The sequence below is a fragment of the Pelophylax lessonae genome, assembly GCF_965119305.1.
Source record: "Pelophylax lessonae genome assembly, chromosome: 1".
NCBI classification, from domain to species: domain Eukaryota; kingdom Metazoa; phylum Chordata; class Amphibia; order Anura; family Ranidae; genus Pelophylax; species Pelophylax lessonae.
The window spans coordinates 63,338,981-63,359,835 of record NC_138768.1 but is presented as its reverse complement, the minus strand read 5'-3'; the positions used below and the strand labels follow the sequence as shown (position 1 = coordinate 63,359,835).

General features: G+C 41.7%; 1 protein-coding gene across 4 annotated transcripts in view; it reads right to left on the bottom strand.

Annotated features, from left to right (window-relative positions):
* The window catches only part of WDR7 (WD repeat domain 7), a 654,984-nt gene that overhangs the window by 184,056 nt on the left and 450,073 nt on the right, over window positions 1-20,855 (bottom strand). For all 4 annotated transcript variants that reach the window (XM_082268937.1, XM_082268938.1, XM_082268939.1 and 1 more), the window contains one exon: window positions 19,261-19,447. In XM_082268937.1, the coding sequence (XP_082125063.1) occupies window positions 19,261-19,447 (187 nt within the window). The remainder of the gene's footprint in view (window positions 1-19,260; window positions 19,448-20,855) is intronic.

Genomic DNA, 20,855 nt, shown 5'->3' with positions numbered 1-20,855 from the left:
AGTGCTCGATCAAAAACTGACTTGAGTAGAAGTGGAAGTGCTCGATCAAAAAGTGACTTGAGTAGAAGTACTAAAGTATTCAACATTTTTTGTACTTCAGTATTGCAAGTAGTTTTTTTTTTAATTTTGCTACTCAAGTACTGAAAGTAAAAGTACCAGTACTGTGTTATGTAGTTATTAAAGAAAGAAGTCAAAAGTTTATTAAAGTTAAAGTTATTAAAGAAAGAAGTCAAAAGTCAAAATTACACATGACATTATACACATTTTTCTTGAGCTTCATGAAACCTGCCATCTACTGGCAGTGGTAATATTTATAATTGTAACGAGTAACTATGCAGCACAAAACAAAAATATTGGAGTAGAAGTATTGAAATCATTGAAAAAATGTAGTGAAGTAAAAGTGGAAGTAGGAGAAAAAAATTCTACTCTAGGAAAGTACAGATACCGCCTTTCGGTACTTATGTACAGTAGTGAAGTAGTTCTACTTAGTTACTATACATCTCTGGGTTGATTTACTAAAACTGGAGAGTGCAAAATCTAGTGCATCTCTGCATGGTAGCAGCTTCCAGTTTTTTTTTTTTGTCAAAGCTTAATTGAAAAGCTGAAGTTAGAAGGAGATTGGCTACCATGCACAACTGCACCAGATTTTGTACTCCAGTTTTTGTACATCAACCCTTATGGCTTCTGCATCACTGGGCCTGACATCACCACCTTTCCATGGAGACTCCTGGGAATGCAGTACAGCCAAAACCTCAAGAAGACACAAGTATTGTAAGAACAAACATTTGGCTGCTGTATATTCCCAAGGATCTAGCCAGAAGAGGTATTAAGGCCCCTTTCACACATACGGTCCGATCAGATCGGCCTGTCAGTTTTTCAGACGGACCTGATCGGATGCCTCATGCATTCCTATGGGGCAGCGGATGTCAGCGGAGACATCTCCGCTGACACCCGCTGCCATACTGTCTGTCAAATCCAGATGGATGGAAACCCTTTTTTCCATCCGTCTGGCGGATCGGATGAGAACGGACAGGCGGTCTGTTCTCACCCGATTCCCCCATAGGAGACAGCAGGGATCTGACAGCTCTGTCAGCTCCGTCTCTGCACACAGAGCGGAGACGGAGCTGTCATCCACCTGCTCAGCGGGGATCGGCGGATAGAATCCCCCGCTGAGCAGAACGGCTCTGTCGATGGAACGGAGCCATGTGAAAGGGGCCTAAGTCTTCCGCACTTAAGCGCTGCAGGCTGAAGTGTAGTGAAGTGGCTGAAGTTTTTCCTTTACAGGTTCATGTTAAACCTACTAACAGTTAGTGATTTGTGCAGGGAGAGGGGACCCAGGCAGCGAAGCGGACTCTGTATTTTACTGCAAGGTCTGCTGTAATGTTTCATCTGTCATTCTTATTTATTGTAACCGTTTAATGTTTGTCAGGTATCTTTTAGAGGGATAACAGATATTTTCCAGGACAGGGGCTCCATTACATTTCTTACAAGGGCTGCCAGATCGGGTGACGATGTAGTTCCTGTGGGAGGCCTTTGATGGACATGGGCTAGGGTGGGGAACAGGATAACCGTCAATTGAGCAGGTTAGAAAACTGGTACAGTTGCTATTGCTCCAGCGATACATCTGGTACCAGCAGTGACTGCCAGGATGGCTCATCACCCTCCATCCTATCCTCTAGTGACATGGACTACTCCTTTACATTGATTATATCGCCTGCTGTGACTACCCTCATAGTTCTAAGGATGCCTTTATGCTTAAAGAAGAATTAAACTGAATGATTTCCCGAAATGGTTACATTCAAGGCATGCCTATGGTGATAATTCTCATAGTTGCCAGTGTACTTATACTCATGTCAGCTCTGAACTCAACTTTCAAGTCCTCAAATAGCTGGTGACATAGCTGATTACATGTGCAGCATAATGGCAACTGCAGACCTTAACAGAGGCTAAAGCCTAGTACACACAGGCCAACTGTTGGGTGACATTGGCTGGTTCAATAGAAACCGGCCAAAATCCGGCCTGTGTGTACTGCAGCCAGACATTACTGGGGACAAAGGGGCATGACTGAAAAAAATGACCGGAGTGTTGTGGTGGGGGGGGGGGTTTGTGGGGGCTTTCCCCCCTGTCAGAACACAATAGCACAGCAGGGGAGATCGCTGTGTTTTTTTTTCACATGTGCATGCTGGGTTTGGTGACACCAGGTGACATTACTCCTTAACTATTTAAGAACTGCCACCCGACCGAGGAGGCAGACGGTAGTAGCCTTTCGTTTCAGGCGGAGCATTTCTTTTTACAGGTTCGGCAGTGGCGACAGGCTCACATGGGGGGGGCTGGTATCTAAAAGGGGGCTTCCAGAGTCCAAAAAGCCCCCTACCCGCAGACTCCCACAACCACCACCCACGGTTGTGGGGAAGAGGCCCTTGTCTCCATCAACACCCCCCATGTTGAGGGCATGTGGCCTGGTAGGGTTCAGGAGGGGGGCTTGCTCAACTCCCCCCCCTCCTCCTCACCTGCCAGGCTGCATGCTCAGATAAGGGTCTGGTATTGATTTTGGGGAGGACCCCACACCATTTTTTTTTTATTTTTGGAGTAAGAATTCCCCTCTAAATCCATATCAGACCTAAAGGGCCTAGTATGGATTGGGGGGACCATGCGCTGTTTTTGTTTTCTGACTTTTCTATTGCCGGCATCCTTTTGTTTACATTTCAGCTGTCAGTGGGGAAGCCTGCTGACAGCTGATTACTCATTGGTTGTTAACAGACTTGTATAAAGTACTCGAAATTTCTACTTGAGTAAAAGTACAAGTGCTCGATCAAAAAATTACTTGAGTAGAAGTGGAAGTGCTCGCAGAAAAAGTTACTTAAGTAGAAGTACTAAAGTATTCAACATTTTTTTTACTTAAGTATTGCAAGTAGTTTTTTCAAAAAATTTGCTACTTAAGTACTAAAAGTAAAAAGTACCAGTAGTTTTGAAAAAAAATTTCTACTCAAGTACTGAAAGTAGAAGTACAAGTACTGTGTTATGTAGTTATTAAAGAAATAAGTCAAAAGTTTGAACATCATATTGTTTTTATTATTTCAAATGATTTATTTAAATGATTAACCTGTGTTTGTTAGTAGTTTCTTGATGCACTTTAAGTGCTGTAGCACCATTTATTTGTTTGTTTCATATTTTCTTTTTATTGGAAAGATTTGGTATAGCAGCTTTTATTATACACAGCCTTTATTTTCGTATGCGCTGATTTACAAATGACATTATACACATTTTTTTGAGCTTTATGCAACCTACCATCTACTGTTCTGGCAGTGGTAATTTTTTTAAAAGTAACGAGTAACTATGCAGCACAAAAAAAAAATACTTGAGTAGAAGTATCGAAATCATCGAAAAAATGTAGTGAAGTAAAAGTAGAAGTAGGAGAAAAAAATTCTACTCTAGGAAAGTACAGATACCGCATTTCGGTACTTAAGTACAGTACTTAAGTAGTTCTACTTCGTTACTATACATCTCTGGTTGTTAAGGACGCAGCAGCTGGCTTCCAGGCCCGCTGCTCAACAACCAGCTATTCTTCACACAGAATTCAATACAGTGGATCATTTTTCGACCAATCCGAATCAAAGGAAAAATTGGAATTCCTTAGAAAAGTAATAAACAAAACGAAATTTAACAAAAAAAGGAAACAAAAGTAAACTAATTTTTCTATTCTGCACATATCTTATTAGGGGTGGAGAGCTGCTGTTTGAGCAGAAAACGAGCAACAAAACGCTTGTAAAAAAAAAAGCTCAAGTCACATGTTTTCAGGCACTTTTATTGAAGTCTATGGGGCCAAAAATGCTTGTAAACTGACAAAAAGAAGCTCATGTACTTTTTTGAGCGAAAGGCACTTTGCTTCAGGTGACAGAATGCTCATATATGAACAGGGGCCATTGAAATGAATAGGATTTGGCTTGTTGACTGTTTTAGAGCTACAAGCTTCAAACAGAAAACAGTGAACGGGGCCTTATACACAATGTAAGGTTGCATAAAGAAAATCTAAACTAAATAAAAAAAAATCAAATGTATGCATTAATTTCAAACTTTTTTTTTTTTTTTTTTTGTAGGTTTCACTGCTGTTTATTGATCAGTCCAGCCTTTAGAGGTTATGTTAAATCTTGTTGAATGCTGCAGTGTCCAAACTCTGCACAATCTTCTAAATTCCAGATCTCAGCCTCAAGGATATCAGTGCTCAAGGATATCAGTACTCACTTTGTCATCTTCCAACATACACTGTATCTGCAGTTTCACCTTGATGGCGTGGCACACAGGGACCAACTTGGAGTAGCCCCGGATCATACTGTTCATCTGAACCGAGCAAACACATTTCTCCAACTTTGCCATGCCTGTCCTGCCATCTCAAGTTTTCACATAAACCAAGATGGAGAACCTTACTAGAGGTTCTGGCTTCTTGGATTTCTTCTTCAGTCTTTCTTTCAGATTCTAGTGGCTTTGGCATCCTTCCTCTTGGGAAGTGTTTTGGCTGGTTCTGGGGCTGGAAGCTTGTACATAAGTGGATGTCCTGGGGCCCCTCTGTCTGATGTAGCAGTTTTCTCAAACGTACCGATCTGGCTTTCCAGTTTGGGGATGATGAGCTGCAGATCCTTAAATTCTAGTTCTTGTGATCTAGATTGGCAACCTGGACCAGGAGGTCATGGTTGTCACTACTGCTGTTGGGAACAGTGGCAATGCCCCCGGTGAGAGATTTCCAGATATGCTCCCCGGTTCTGGCAATGTCCTTGATTGTAAAAGATCAGGTATGACCAGCGCTATGGTGTGCCTAAGTATAACCGTCAGGTGTAAGCTGCCACCAACCTACCCCTGGAGATCCTGGGGTCCAATAGACAAAAATAATAACCAATGTTGGTCTATGGCGCTACCTGCTCAAGGGAAATGGGGATATGGTGCCAAATTGTGCAGTGTATATAAAAGTGTGGACTAAATTAATAATCCGACATGATCCCAAAAAATCCAAGGTGATAATATCAATCGATAAACATAATCCTTATATATTCCATTAATACCATAAAATAAAATAATTTATGAAAGTGCACCGTGCCAAGTGGAATACTTGCTGGGCATATAATTATACCCTTACAAACTGCTGAGTGCTAGTGCAAGTGCGGCTATGCAGCTGATAACAGAATAATTAATAGTGCTCAATAATGTGCTATTTAAAAACTTTATTAACCACTTACCGCAAAGTGACGTAGGGCTACGTCGGCAAACTTTGTGGTGTTATACCGGGGTGATGCCTCTAGCTAGTCACCGTTAGCTCGCGCACGAAAAAAAACCCTATACGGAAGTCGAGCCGCAAATTAAATCACTGTTCAAACCACACATGTGAGATATCACCGCGATCGCCAGAGCGTGAGCAATAATTTAAAAAAAAGAGCTACACTCTAACTCTAAACTGGTAACCATTAAAAAAATTTAAAGCGTCGCCTATTGAGATCTCTATTGACCGTAGTTTGTCGCCATTCCACGGGTGTGCGCAATTTTAAACCGTAACATGTTGGGTATCTATTTACTCGGCGTGACATCATCTTTCACAACATACAAAATAATGGGCTAACTTTACTGTTAAGTATTTTTTAAATGCAGTGAAATGTGATTTTTCGTAATTTTTTCAAAAAAATTACGTTTTAAAGACCGCTGCGCAAATACCGTGTAACGAAAAATATTACAATGACCGACATTTTATTCTCCAGAGTCTTTGCTAAAAAAATATATATAATGTTTGGGGGTTCTAAGTAGTATTCTAGGGAAAAATAGGGGGTGTATACTGGCGCAAAAGAAAATTGGAGGGATACCATCAATTCCTAACAGATTACAACATTGTGGGAATAAACATGGTATATCAAAGTCCAGCTGAGTCCATAAACAACCAAAGTCTTTAAAAACATTTAACATTGTAGCACGAGTCCTGCAGTGTGTTTTAATTTAGAATTGCACTCTTCCTACTCCAAAGTATAGTATTTGTATAGATCTAAGATCGTAAAGGAGTGAAAAGCAATCAGTTTCCAGTTTAAGATCAGGTGGAAGCCTATTAAGGTTTCCCTATACAATTCCCTTCTCCAAGATGGCGCCCCTAGAGGCCTGAGGAAGGAGCGCATGCTCCGACAACGCGTCGCCTATCCACGTCATCACGCCCCACGTTGTTAGCCGGAAGACGGAAGTACGCCGCAGGAAGCTCCGACATTGCCCGCAGTGTCCCCAGGGTTCGGACAAAGCCGTTCCTCCATCGGCTTGAGCGGACCACACGGCGGATCAGTCGGATCCTTTACATACAGGCACCCGGACAACTGATCTTTCGGATCAACTTCAAGGCTATCATTCACTGCTGGTCAAATCTATTGTTTGTGAGTATATAGTGTGCTGTGTTTCCATTAAAATTTGAAGTCATATTACACTTAGAGTGGCGCCTGTCTTCTTTTCCAGTCTACTTCTAGGGAAAAAAACTGATTTTAACTTGTGAACAAAAAGTGTCCGAAATAGGGCTGGGGCTTAAGTGGTTAACTAATAAATGTGCTCACTGTGGCGTAGATATATATAGATCTACCACCGGTGTGTTCAGTGATGCCCCCTACCCTGGGGGTATAATTACAGTATTTGAAGGTGCTAAACAAATAATATTAACATAAGGTGTTATAATTAAAAAATAATAATAATAATGGGGAGATCACTCCCAGTGCTGTGTGTCAGGCAGTGAAATACCAATTGCTTCCGGTGATGATTAACTAGTTTCGGAGCGGGTGCTTGTAGTGCCTTTACCCATAGCCCCCCACTAGGTATTGCACTCACCCCTTCGATTTCCCCTTTCGCTGCAGACCTCTGACCCTCTGTCTACAAAGTGCTAATTGGCCCTGTGCTGATCACATGCACCCTAAGAGAAAAAAAAAAACTCTAGAAATACACACCAAACTGAGCATGTGCAGAATGACTCCAAAGACTCTACTATCAGGAAAAGGATTGGGGACAGTGGAAGAAGGGGAAGATCGGAGAAGACAGGATCAAACAGCCTTTTTACACAGTGCACAGCATTACCCCTTAGGTCCCACAGTGAGTATAACAAGCATGCTTTACTGCACATACAGTACAGACTGATTTTACTGTTGGGGGTTTAGTAACACTTTAAGTTGGCAGCTTTCATTAAAATAATACCTGGTGATCACGCAATACAGGCCCTTGATCAGGTGTCTCCTACTATGCGGTGACAACCATCTGCCAGTTACGCTTCTGTGTTGTCACAATGTATCATTGGTGGGGACCAAAAGCAACCGTGTTAATATATTAAGCAGGCATGGTCCACCACTGATTCAGAACAAGGGTATGTAGCCAATGATGGGACACACGTATGTAGACAGGATTGAGTTGAAAGATGTGGGATTTGATCAGAGGCACAGATGTGCAAAAATGAATGAAACTAGCCCTTTAGTACTAAACGTCATCTGATTTAAAGCAGCACAGGCCATAAATGTACTTGGTGCACTTAATATAAGCTGACAGACAGTGATTCATACTGTAAACTCTGCTGTTTAGAAGGGGAGCCTCATATAATATCACTCTGTACTCCATGCTTCATTATAAAAGCTTTAACTAGATGCTGAAGAATGGAAGATGCACATATTGTGTGGATGATGCGATTATTCCGCAAACACTGACCTGAAATCAGTTCAGCCGTGACCCTATCCATATTAGAACAATGTCTTTCTTTGGCTATAAGCAAGAATCCCGCTTAGAGGGGGATCCCTTAATCTTCTCTCGGGGACAAAATAATATTAGAAATTTCTATGGTTGAGAAGTGTGACATATTTCTCTGCACCGTGCGAATTCTGAAGAATAATTGCAGGTGGAAGATAACGGGAGCGCTGAGAGCAGGAGATAAGATAAGAGGTGGCAGGGCTTGTAATGCATGCCAGTGACAGAACTCTCCATGGCGGTATGTCACCAAGGACCAGGAAGGGAGCATCCCTTGGGTTCGGGATCAGCAGCTCCTTTGTAAACTTTCCTTCAAGAGACAGAAGCCTTTATTTCGCATTGTACCATTTTTGTGTCTTTTATGTTATACTCTTCTTTTGCCATCAAGTCTACAGCCCTGGCCAAAATTTTCGAGAATGACACAAATATTAATTTTCACAAAGTCTGCTGCCTCAGTTTTTATAAAGGCAATTTGCATATACTCCAGAATGTTATGAAGAGTGATCAGATCAATTGCAATTAGTTGCAAAGTCCCTCTTTGCCATGAAAATGAACATTTCCGCCCGTTTCCCGCTGCCCTATCTCCCTGTGGCAGCAGTATAGGAAGAAGTTTCCCGTACTAGCTGTCACTTTTTAAAATCAGAGTGGCAGTGCACATTAAACGTGCGTTGATTGATTTGTTCCTGCCAGTGTATCTGCTTGTCTGTACGGGTATACAGATATACTGGCAAATCCGAGAGAGACCTGCATGGCACCAGCGATCTGCTGATTGCTGGTGCAATGCTTTATAGGCTCCAAAAGAAGAAAAATAAATAAATGCACATTTTTTTTTACCAGCAAAAAAATGTGTATTTATTTTTTCTAAAAGGTGATCTTATCCTTTAGGCCCCTTTCACAAACACGGTCCGTTCAGTTCAGTCACCTCAAAATGTATCAGTTTTTCATCCATTTTTCATCGATTTTTTTTACATCCACTACCAATGCAAAAACGGATGAAAAACGGACCGTTTGTTTACATCCGTTTTTTCGTCCGATCCGTTTTTTTTGATGGATGAAAAATAGGGCATTCCTCCGGTCCAAAAAATGGACATTGACAGAAGCTGATGAAAACGGATGTTAACGGATGATCATTCGTTGTCATCCGTTTTTACATAGAGATGTATTGATGTCTGTTTTTCATCCGTCAACGGATGGATGAAAAACGGACAAACGGACCGGACCGTATGTGTGAAAGGGGCCTAAATCCTTAAAAAAAAAAAAAACATTTCCACTACTTTTCAGCCCTGCAACAAAAGGACCAGCTGACATCATGTCAGTGATTCTCTTGTTAACACACAGGTGTCATTGTTGATGAGGACAAAGCTGGAAATCACTCTGTAATGCTGATTGAGTTAGAACAACAGACTGGAAGCTTTAAAAAGGAGGGTGGTGCTTGAAATAATTGTTCTTCCTCTGTTAACCATGCCTACCTGCAAGGAAACCGGGGCAGTCATCATTGCTTTGCACAAAAAGGGATGCACAGGCAAGGATATTGCTGCTAATAAGATTGCACCAAAATTAACCATTTATCGGATCATCAAGAACTTCAAGGAGAGAGGTTCAATTGTAGTGAAGAAGACTTCAGGGCAATAAGAAAGTCCAGCAAGTACCAGGACCATCTTCTACGGTTGATTCAACTGTGGGATTGGGGCACCACCAGTGCAGAGCTTGCTCATAAATGGCATCAGGCAGGTGTGAGTACATCTGCAAGCACAGTGAGAACACTTTTGGAGGATGGCCTGGTGTCAAGAAGGGCAGCAAAGAAGCCACTTTTCTCCAGGGAAAAAATCAGGAACAGAATGATATTTTGCAAAAGGTTCAGGGATTGGACTGCTGAGGACTGGGATAAAGTAATTTTCTGTAATGAACCCCCTTTCCAATTGTTTGGAGGCATCCGGAAAAAACCTTGACTGGAGAAGAAAAGATGAGCGCTACCATCAGTCCTGTGTCATGCCAACAGTAAAGCATCCGGAGACCATTCATGTGTGGGGTTGCTTCTCAGCCCAAGGGAGTGGGCTCACTCACAATTTTGCCTAAGAACACAGCCATGAATAAAGAATGGTACAAAAACATCCTCCGAGATGCCTTTTCCAGCATGATGATGATCCAATGTTTAATAAGGCAAAAGTGATAACTAAGTGGCTTGGGGAACAAAACATCAAAGTTTTGGGTCCATGGTCAGGAAACTCCCCAGACCTTAATCCCAATTGAGACCTTGTGGTCAACCCTCATGAGGCGGGTGAACAAACCCCCCCCCCCCAAAAAAAAATTCTGACAATTTCCAAGCATTGATTATGCAAGAATGGGCTGTCATCAGTCAGGATGTGGCCCAGAAGTTGATTGACCGCATGCCAGAGCGAATTGCAGAGGTCCTGAAAAAGAAGGGTCAACAGTGCAAATATTGACTCTTTGCATAAACTTCATGTAATTGTCAATAAAAGCCTTTGACACTTATGAAATGCTTGTAATTATACTTCAATATACCATAGTAACATCTGACAAAAAGATCTACAAACACTGAAGCAGCAGACTTCGTGAAAATTAATATTTGTGTCTCTCTCAAAACTTTTGGCCACGGCTGTGTATTAGAATTTTATCTAGAGCCTGTCCTGCTGTTTTTCAGGAAATAATGATCAACAAGCAGCTTCCAGATTTTTCAAACTTTGCATTGAGAACAATTTAGAAAGAATAAAAATGGTGTTAAATGGGAACTTCTAGGCAAATAAAATCCACTGATACATTGGAAACCGATATTGCTAAAGTAAAGCTGGCCATACGTGAATTTTACCTGGTACATGATAAACTGGCTAAAATGTGCCTTGTGGGTGGCCCGTTCGCACCCTCGTGCCGGACCTTCTTTAATTGAGAAACTGAAGGAATCAGGTGGAAAACTGTTGGTCGAACAGCAGCTAATCAGATGCAGCTGCTGTTCATGTATTCTTAAGTGGCAGATTTGTCCATTCACATTGTATAATATGAATGAAGGAATCTTAGCGTTTTCTTTTTTTTTTTTTTTCATTCAGCCTTCAAAACATCTGTGTCTATGGCCAGTCTTAAAACTATTATTTTAATCAGAGTTTTACACAATCCACTGCAGCCAGATTAAGCAGAATTTTCACAGTCCTTCCACGTAAAATCATGGCTTTTGGAATATCAGAAACACTGATCAATTTTCAGCCAATTCTTGGAACTGGGCAGAAAACTGCTGGCTAAACAGTGGCTGCCTCTAATCAGATGAAGCCACTGTTCAGGTATTCTGACATTCAAACATGTCAATTGTCAAGATTCAATAGGCGCAGCAAGGGACGTATCTATCGTGAGGCAAACATGGCTCAGTTTCTGCAGATTGTTGTGCAGGGAAAATCATGCCTTCTGGTCTTATTAGAAATAAAGGTAAGTGCTGTAAACACATGATCAGGGCATACAAATACTAGAATGGGGATACTGGAAACCCCTTTTAATGACTGTGGAGATAAAAAAGTTTCACTCTAGAAAAGCATGTTTTTTTTTCAGTTTTGGATAGAGTGGTGAAGAGAAAAAAAGTGCTGTAAGGTCTTTCTGTGTTTTTATTTTGGTCATTTAGATCTGATCTACAGACCTGCAATGGGAAAAAACAGTGAAGCACAGTCACTGTGCAATACAAGCAATGAAGTAAGCCAATTTATGTTATGAGACCATATGGTGGCCCATTGAACTTCTACATTTACAAACTAGTCTAATAATGGCTTTTCCCTCACTTAGGGGAGATCTCTTCTCACTTCCAGTTATGTCTTCAGGGAAATCTCTCTAATGGGATATACTGTAGATAGTAAAAAGAATAAACAAAATATTGATACATGTTTTAACCTTTCCTTCTGCTCTGTCCATCCAAATAATGCCAACAGGTCCAAAAAAGGAATTGGATTCAGAAGAGAGCATCTTGGGAACCTGCCAGGATTGGGGGTTTATATGGGGTGTTCAACAACTGTCTGTCAGTGTCTTCATCTGATGCCTGCAGTATATAACTTATGGTCTTGATAAATGGAAGCCTATGTCCTGTGCTGTACGATCATGATCTCTCCAGACAATTTCTGTAGGATTAATAAACAAATACTACAACAAAAATGGGACTTTGTATATACCTCCTCAGGTGAAATATAGACAGACAATATTATTATATTTCTTTTTTTCACATTTTATTGAACATATAAAAAATATTAAAATACGTTTTTGTTAAAATAATGTACACAAGTTAGCCATCCAGGGTTATTGTTCATATGACCTTGAGATCTGTCTAATAGGTCGACACGTTTTGCAAAAGGACCTGCTTCATCAGGAACTCAGATCTTAGTACTAGGATACCTATGAAGAACTTGGTGGTATGAGGCTGCCAAGCCTGTGGGGAGAGACCTAATCCCAGAAACCGTTCTACATCCAATAAGGGGATTATACGGTATGTACAATATCTCACAAAAGTGAGTACACCCCTCACATTTTTGTAAATATTTTATTATATCTTTTCATATAACACCGAAGAAATGACACTTTGCTACAATGTCAAGTAGTGAGTGTACAGCTTGTATAACAGTGTAAATTTGCTGTCCCAAAATAACTCAATACACAGCCATTAATGTCTAAACAACTGGCAACAAATGTGAGTACACCCCTAAGTGAAAATGTCCAAATTGGGCCCAAAGTGTCAATATTTTGTGTGGCCACCATTATTTTCCAGCACTGCCTTAACCATCTTGGGCATAGAGTTCACCAGAGCTTCACAGGTTGCCACTGGAGTCCTCTTCCACTCCTCTATAATGACATCACGGAGCTTCTTTAGCAAGTCAGTGGTTGTCGTAGAGGTGTATTTGGGGTCGTTATCTTGGAATACTGCCCTGTGACCCAGTCTCCGAAGGGAGGGGACCATGCTCTGCTTCAGTATGTCACAGTACATGTTGGCATTCATAAACTGTAGCTCCCCAGTGCCGGCAGCACTCATGGTGCCCCAGACCATGACACTCCCACCACCATGCTTGACTGTAGGCAAGACACACTGATCTTTGTACTCCTCACCTGGTTGCCGCCACATACGCTTGACACCATCTGAACCAAATAAGCTTATCTCGGTCTCATCAGATCACAGGACATGGTTCTAGTAATCAATGTCCTTAGTCTGCTTGTCTTCAGCAAACTGTTTGTGGGCTTTCTTGTGCACCATCTTTAGAAGAGGCTTCGCTCTTGGATGACAGCCATGCAGACGAATTTGATGCAGTGTGTGGCGTAAGGTCTGAGCATTGACAGGCTGACCCCCCCCACCCCTTCAACCTCTGCAGCAATGCTGGCAGCACTCATACGTCTATTTTGCAAAGACAACCTCTGGATAGGATGCGGAGCACGTGCAGGCAACTTCATTGGTCGACCACGGCAAAGCCTGTTCTTAGTTGAACCTGTCCTGCTAAACCGCTGTATGGTCTTGGCCACCGTGCTACAGCTCAGTTTCAGGGTCTTGGCAATCTTCTTATAGCCTAGGCCATCTCTATGTAGAGCAACAATTCTTTTTTTCAGACCCTCAGTGAGTTCTTTGCCATGAGGTGTCATGTTGAACTTCCAGTGACTAGTATGAGAGAATGAGAGTGATAACACCAAATTTAACACACCTGCCCCCCCCCCATTCACACCTGAGACCTTGTAACACTAACAAATCATATGACACCGGGGAGGAAAATGGCTAATTGGGCTCAATTTGAGCATTTTCACTTAAGGGTGTACTCACTTTTGTTGCCAGCGGTTTAGACAATAATGGCTGTGTGTTGAGTTATTTTGAGAGGACAGCAAATTTACAATGTTATACAAGCTGTACACTCACTACTTTACATTGTAGCAAGGTGTCATTTCTTCAGTGTTGTCACAAGAAAAGATATAATAAAATATTGACAAAAATGTGAGGGGTGTACTCACTTTTGTGAGATACTGTATGTGTCTAGAACATAATGATTAATTCTAATCTTGTGTGTCCAAAATTGACTTGCAATCAAAGAGAAAAAAGTAAAACATGGGTGATCCGGTATTTGAAGTGCTGCTAGGCAGTCTCATATATCCCACTAATAGCTCAACATGTGTTGAAGATGACAAAATGCGTCAACCTATTACACGGATCTTAAGGTCATATAAACAATAAACCTGGATAGCTAACTTATGTACATGATTTAAAAAAAATAAGTGTTATATGTTTAATGCCATGTAAAGATTTTATATATAATTATATTGTCTCTCTGTATTTCAGAAGGTATATACAAAGTCCCATTTTTGTAGTAGTATTTGCATATATTATATAAGGGATAATACCTCCAAAAGGTTGAGATTGTTTTGAACATCCTGCCCCCACACACAATATATTTCTTCCCTGTATGACGATCTATGTTGATTTGCTGCAGAGGGTTATGCTAAGTCTTCATGGTTCAAAATGTTTAGATGGAGGGGGCTGATTTACTAAAACTGGAGAGTGCAAAATCTGCTGCAGCTCTGTCAGAGTGCCAGGAAACCAGACCACACGACGATGCAAGTAAAATAAACCAGTTTATTAGGGCAACAACAATAAACGCAAAGCAAGAGTGAGGAGTGAAATCAGGAACAGCTGGGATCAAGTCCAGAAGCGGGTAGTCACCCAAGCTGGGATCGAGTCCAGAAGCGGGTAGTCACCCAAGCTGGGATCGAGTCCAGATGCGGGTAGTCACCCAAGTTGGGATCGAGTCCAGAAGCGGGTAGTCACCCAAGCTGGGATCGAGTCTAAAAGCGGGTAGTCACCCAAGCTGGGATCAAGTCTAGAAGCGGGTAGTCATCCAAACCAGGGTTGAGTCCAGTAGCAGGTAATCTGTCGATGCTGGGTCGTCTGCCAATGCAGAAACGAGAGCCAGGAAAATCGCCAGTCAAGACAGGTCATGCACGGTGGAACACGGAGAACAGAGGACTGCTAGCAGTGATGCACCTTTGAGCACAAACACAAGGGCAAGAACTGCAAGGCCTCAGGTGATATATTTAGTCAGGTGTGCAACTTCATCACTGAGCGACGCTCAGGCAGCAGGCAAGTGATGATGCAAACAGAGTTTATAAGAGACAGCAGTCTGCACATGTCCAAGATGGCTGCCAACAGGAAGGCAAGGTAAGACCTTGACAAGCGCTGTACAAAAAACAATCAGCTTCCAGTTTTTTTTTTGTCAAAGCCTAACCACCTCAATACTGGGCACTTCCCCCCCCCCCCCCCCCTTGCTTCCCAGACCAATTTTCAGCTTTCTGTGCTCTCGCACTTTGAATGACAATTACTCAGTCATGCTACACTGTACCCAAATGAAACTTTTATCATTTTGTTCACACAAATAGAGCTTTCTTTGATGGTATTTATTCACCACTGGATTTTTTATTTTTTTGCGATATAAGGGAAAAAATCAGCGAGAGTTTTGAAAAAAAAAAATAATATCTTCTACTTTGTTTCAAAATAAATCCAATAAAATCAAATTTCATCATAAATTTAGGCCAGGGTGTATTCTGCTACATGCCTTTGGTAAACAAAAATCCTGATAAGTGTACGATAATAGGTTTGTGTGAAAGTTATAGAGTCTACCAGCTAGGCTACGTATCAATGAAAATTGATAAATCCTAATGTACTGATGACCGATCTCATTTCTTGAGGCCCTAAAATGTCAGGACAGAACAAATACCCCCCAAATGACCCATTTTGTAAATATGACAGTCCAAGGTATTAGGGAGCATAGTGAGTTTTTTTAAAGTTGCAATTTCTTGCCCACAATAGTTTGGGTACTCACGGTAATGAAGATTTATTTTTTTTCCCCCCACAAAATTGTCATATTAACAAGTTATTTCTTACACATGGCATAGATAAACTTGCAGTTACACCCCAAAATATATTCTGCTACTCCTCCTGGGTATGGCGATGCCACATGTGTGAGACTTTTCCACAGCCTGGCCACATACAGAGGCCCAACGTCTAAGTAGCACTTGTCAGGCGTTCTAAAGGCATAAATTACATATTTCATTTCCTGAGTACTCATCACATTTTTGAAGGCCCCACGACAGATGTTGATCACTGGGATAGATGTGGCAGATCATGGACAGATGTGGCAGATGTTGACTGGGACAGATGTGGCAGATCACGGACAGATGTGGCAGATGTGGACTGGGACAGATGTGGCAGACGATCACGGACAGATGTGGCAGACGATCACGGACAGATGTGGCAGCCGATCATGGACAGATGTGGCACATGTTGACTGGGACAGATGTGGCAGATGATCACGGACAGATGTGACAGGCGATCACGGACAGATGTGGCAGATGTTGACTGGGACAAATGTGGCAGATGATCACGGACACATGTGGCAGATGATCACGGACACATGTGCAAATGATCACGGACACATGTGCAGATGATCACGGACACATGTGGCAGATGATCACGGACACATGTGGCAGATGATCACGGACACATGTGGCAGATGATCACGGACACATGTGGCAGATGTTCACTGTAACAGATTATTTTACTGGGAGAAATGTGCGACAGGTGTTTTTAATGTGTTGGGGACACTGTTAGGGACTCTAGCTGGATGATCAGTGAGTAAAAAAGGGGAAAACAGCTCAATACTCACTGATCCCCGGCTGGCAGCACAGATTGGCTCTGCTTCTTCTCGCTGTGTGAGAAGCCGAGCCAATCATCGCTACAACGGCTGTGTTGACATTACATGACGGCTGTGATTGGACACAGCCATCATGTGATCAGGAGGGCCAATCACAGAGCCCTTCTGCTGAGCGGTGTTGCGCTGTGTCCTGGGGCAGTGATCATGATTTTTTTTTCTTTTTTTTTTACACATTAGGATTGCTTATAGCAGTGAATTTTATTGCTATAAGAAAGCATTTTACTGAATTAAATCAATTAATTCAGTTTGTTGTGTGTAGCCACGGCTAATCACATGATACATATGGGCTGCGATTAGCCCTATCTTTACCATGTGACCCCTGTGACCAATCACAGCTAACAACACAATTGTAACAATGAATGGCATGAAAGGAAGCCGTTTATTGCTTACAATTGTCATCTGACCGCCTGTGATTGGCCACAGCGATCACATGGTACCGGCAGCGGGCCAGTACACAGATGGTGACAGATCACGGCCGCATGCGAGGCTGGGCTGGGAGGATGTCATATGATGTCCACCCAGATTGACGAAAGTCCCGCTCAGCTGTCAAATTTCTATAGGCCTTAGGCCAGGCATTAAAAAGCATTAGCTGGAGTTTGGCTTTAAATTTGCTAGCCAGTCATGTAAAATCCATCTAAACCTAACAGTCCATCAAACACTACCCTTACAGACAGTGCTGCTTTCCAAGAGTGACCCCATTGCTTGATCATAGATAAAGGGGACACTGAGACAGGAAGTATGTTACTGGCAGGATCTAAGGCACTTCTGCCTCTGATTGCAAGTCTCAAATGATCCAGAGTAAAATTTAGGAATGTCACTACTGTGCTGCTCACAATTCTCCTTGCTGGAAAGTAAGCTGTAACTAAGGATCTGCAATGCACGGATCTCCTAACTTCTGTCTCTTTCATTCTGTGGACCTGTGATCTCTCAACCTCTCCTGCTGCTTCTTGGTCATTCCTCTACCAGTCATCAGGGCATTAGCTCTGACATGAGGCAGAAAAGCCCAGCCTCTACCAAGATGGCAACCTCCACAAAGACACACAGCAAATCAAGGCATGATAAGTCAATTGTAGAAAAAAGATCATCTGCAGGGAGCCTATAGTCAATACTGCGGATTGGTTCATTGCCATTTGCTTGCCTATTTGTGCACAACTTCCACAGTACAGGTCTTCTAAAAAAACAGACTAGGACTTTAAGTGTCCATCAACACTGGGTTTATTGGTGTTGCATAAAAATGATCAGATATTTTACAAATTGGACTAAAACTTGTGAATACTTTAAGTTTAAGTGCAGGGATGAATTGTATTTTGTGTGTACATGACTGTCAAGCTAATCACAAAATTGTTGGGGGAAAGGCTGGTAAGTTTTTCTGCTCTCTATGAAACAGCCCAGTGACTGAGCAGGAACATTGTTATTGCACAATATTAACTAATCCAATCTCTATATGCAAGTTCTACTTTCAAAACAATATGATGTATGATGCTACATAGAAAAGCCATTAACAGTTTCTAATAACTCCAGGGATGGGACCTCCACAACGAACTTCCCAGGTCTGTACATATGCCTCAGCCTCATCACATTTGCTGTTTGAATCTCAAGGCCTCAATGAGACTTTAACGGTGTTCAACTTTTTTTTTTTCCTGCCTCTAAATGCCCCTCTATGTTAGCCTATGTGCCCTTGCACACATTGGTGTTTACAAGCAATTTGAGGCAGGAGCATTTATAGGAAGAAAAAAAAAAAAAAACATTGCCAGTGAATTTGGGAGTAGAGCGGTTTTATGCAAAAGAGCGTCTAAACACACCTTAATGCGCTTGGTGAGTTTGGCGCTTGAGCATTCATTCCAATGGGCAGAATTTATTAACATTCTGGCCAATGAAATGAATAAATGCCCAGATGCTTGACGTGCCTAAACAGCTTTAGGCGTATTTTTAACACTACTTTTCCTCTTCTGGAGAAAAGGCGTCCAGGTGAGGAAAAAAATGTTCTGGGAACATGATGCCTAAATAATTTTATTTTACAAAGAATAAAAATGAAGAAGTGTCAAAACCTGAATGTGGACAAGAACATGTGACCAGGAACAGAAAAGGAAACTGTGGTGGGGATATCCTCCACTGACGGCCCCAAGAGAAAGAATCCGGCCCACTAGAGTCCACCTGTATTTTACACTTTTGGGTAAACTGAAGCTTTAATATCCTACACACAAAATCAAAATATTTAAAATAAAAAAAAATAAATTTATATTTCTTTAAAGCTGCAACATTTATTTCTTCCTCTATTGGGCTCCATTTGGGTGAATCTGTCCCCCAACTGATGTAATGCCTCTCACTGAGTTATCCTACTCCTTTTCATTCTTAGATTTTTTGTGTGTAGGGCTGGCAATGGACCTTACAGTGTCTCCTCTGCCATTGCTAACTTCATCTAAAATTGCCAGATGCCTGGCTGCCATATTGATCCTCTGGCTTCAATACTTTGAGCTTCTGACCAGGTACAAGAAATGTGTTTGACGTCAAGAGGGTCATAGCTGGCCCAAGGATGGGTTTGTCCCCCAAAGTTGGGTAATTGGGTGCAGTAGAAGTCCAAGAGGTCAGAACTTCCGCTCTATGTACATGAGATCAGTGATTCAGCAACACTGGCAGATGGCTAGCATTTGCAGAATGAAATCAACAATGGCAGCCTCCATTCTCCCTCCATAAATTGTTCCTTTTATTTTTATTAGGTATAAGTAAAAAAAAAAAAAAAAAAAAAAAGGATAACAATCCGATCATGGTATTAGTTCTAGTCACCCTGCAAGGAGGAAGGACTTACTTAGCAAGCTGTTTTTCTGCATCGGCACAAAGTTCCAGAAGCCCCATCAGCACGGCCGATACATCCATATACGGCTCCCACACCGTGAAGCCACGTCCGATCAGATCAATAGCTGTCCTGCGGATGGTGCTGTGAGGGGGGAGCTTGGGGCTAGGTGGCTGCAGCAGTAAGAAGGTCAAAGCTTTGCCTGTGATTAAAAAAAAAAGAAATATTGCGTTAAAAGTCATCCCTTGAATGAGTAAAACGGTTTTACAAGACTTAACAGCAGATTAAACGGGCAGCGTGGTAAAAAAGATCAGCCGCCTCAGCAGAAAGGTGCAGGACTTCCGCAGCGCATCAGCTAAAAAGCATAAAACTTAATGGGGAGGAAAATTGTTTGACAGACAAATGATTGCATATGGCACCTGACGTGTCGGGTCCAGGGGAGGCCAGGAGGAGAGGGGATGAAAGTAGGAAGGAAGGCGGGCACTGGCTCCTTCAGATCTCACAAGACATTTAGGGTAAACGCCATGATATAGACATTATTGATCAATAACAACTGTTCAATTGCTAATCACTAATAGCTATTACAGCCTCATTAATCCTTTGCTGAGTAAACGCAGAAATCATTACATCTCTTGTGTACAATATCGCCAGAAAAGGTTTGTTTTGTCCAGTAAACAGATATAAAAAAATAAAAATATGTATACAATGTAGTTGAACAGAAGAAAGCCAATTGAATAAAAAAAAAAAAAAAAAACTACAAAGCAACCACACACACTGTGTGTCCAATGTTGGAAGGATTGATTTTTGGTATTACACAACACGATGTATGGTGCTATATAGATGAAACATGCTGTTAGGGAACCATAAAATGTATAGAAATAGCACAGGGGATTATTTACGGGCAACCTTGTATGGAATGAGTTCATGGCACTATACGCCATCTTTTATGGACACAATAAATCCAAGATGGATGTGGTTTTGTTGTCTGAGATTCAAAGCGATTTAGTCATGTAGAAGAGGGGACTGACTGAAGGAGAACTCTGGTCCAAATAATGTGCATTAAAACCACCATAATCAATGGCTGATCAAATCGGTTTGTCTTCCTGAGAATATGTAGATTTGCGGCTCTTTGACTCCTGACACTAGAAGCCGTTCAGTGGACTCTTTACAAAAATTCTAGTTTTTGTGGTTTTCGCAATAAAAGGAAGGCCCGGAAAGGGGTAGCTAAACCCATACAACACCTAATAGTGAACTTCAACTTTAATAAAATTGTATTAAACTGCGTACAGCAACCATGGCCTGTCTATACAGTACTTCAGTTATTCATCCAAGCATGGCTCTAGTTCCCCAGTCCAATTCACTCTCTTTGAATGGTTATCTGCAGGGAAGGAATGAGCGGAGAAGAAGAAGAAATATATTGCACAGCACATGCTTTAGAAGCAGACACACACCTTATATATGAAAAGAAAAGCGGTTTGAAATCTGGCAATACCACTCATATTAAGATAAAATGTAAAACTTTAGTACAATTGTAGTGTTTTGCTAGATGGTATCAGCAGTTCACTGATTGGTTTCATGTGTATAGTCTACAGCCATGGCCAAAAGTTTTG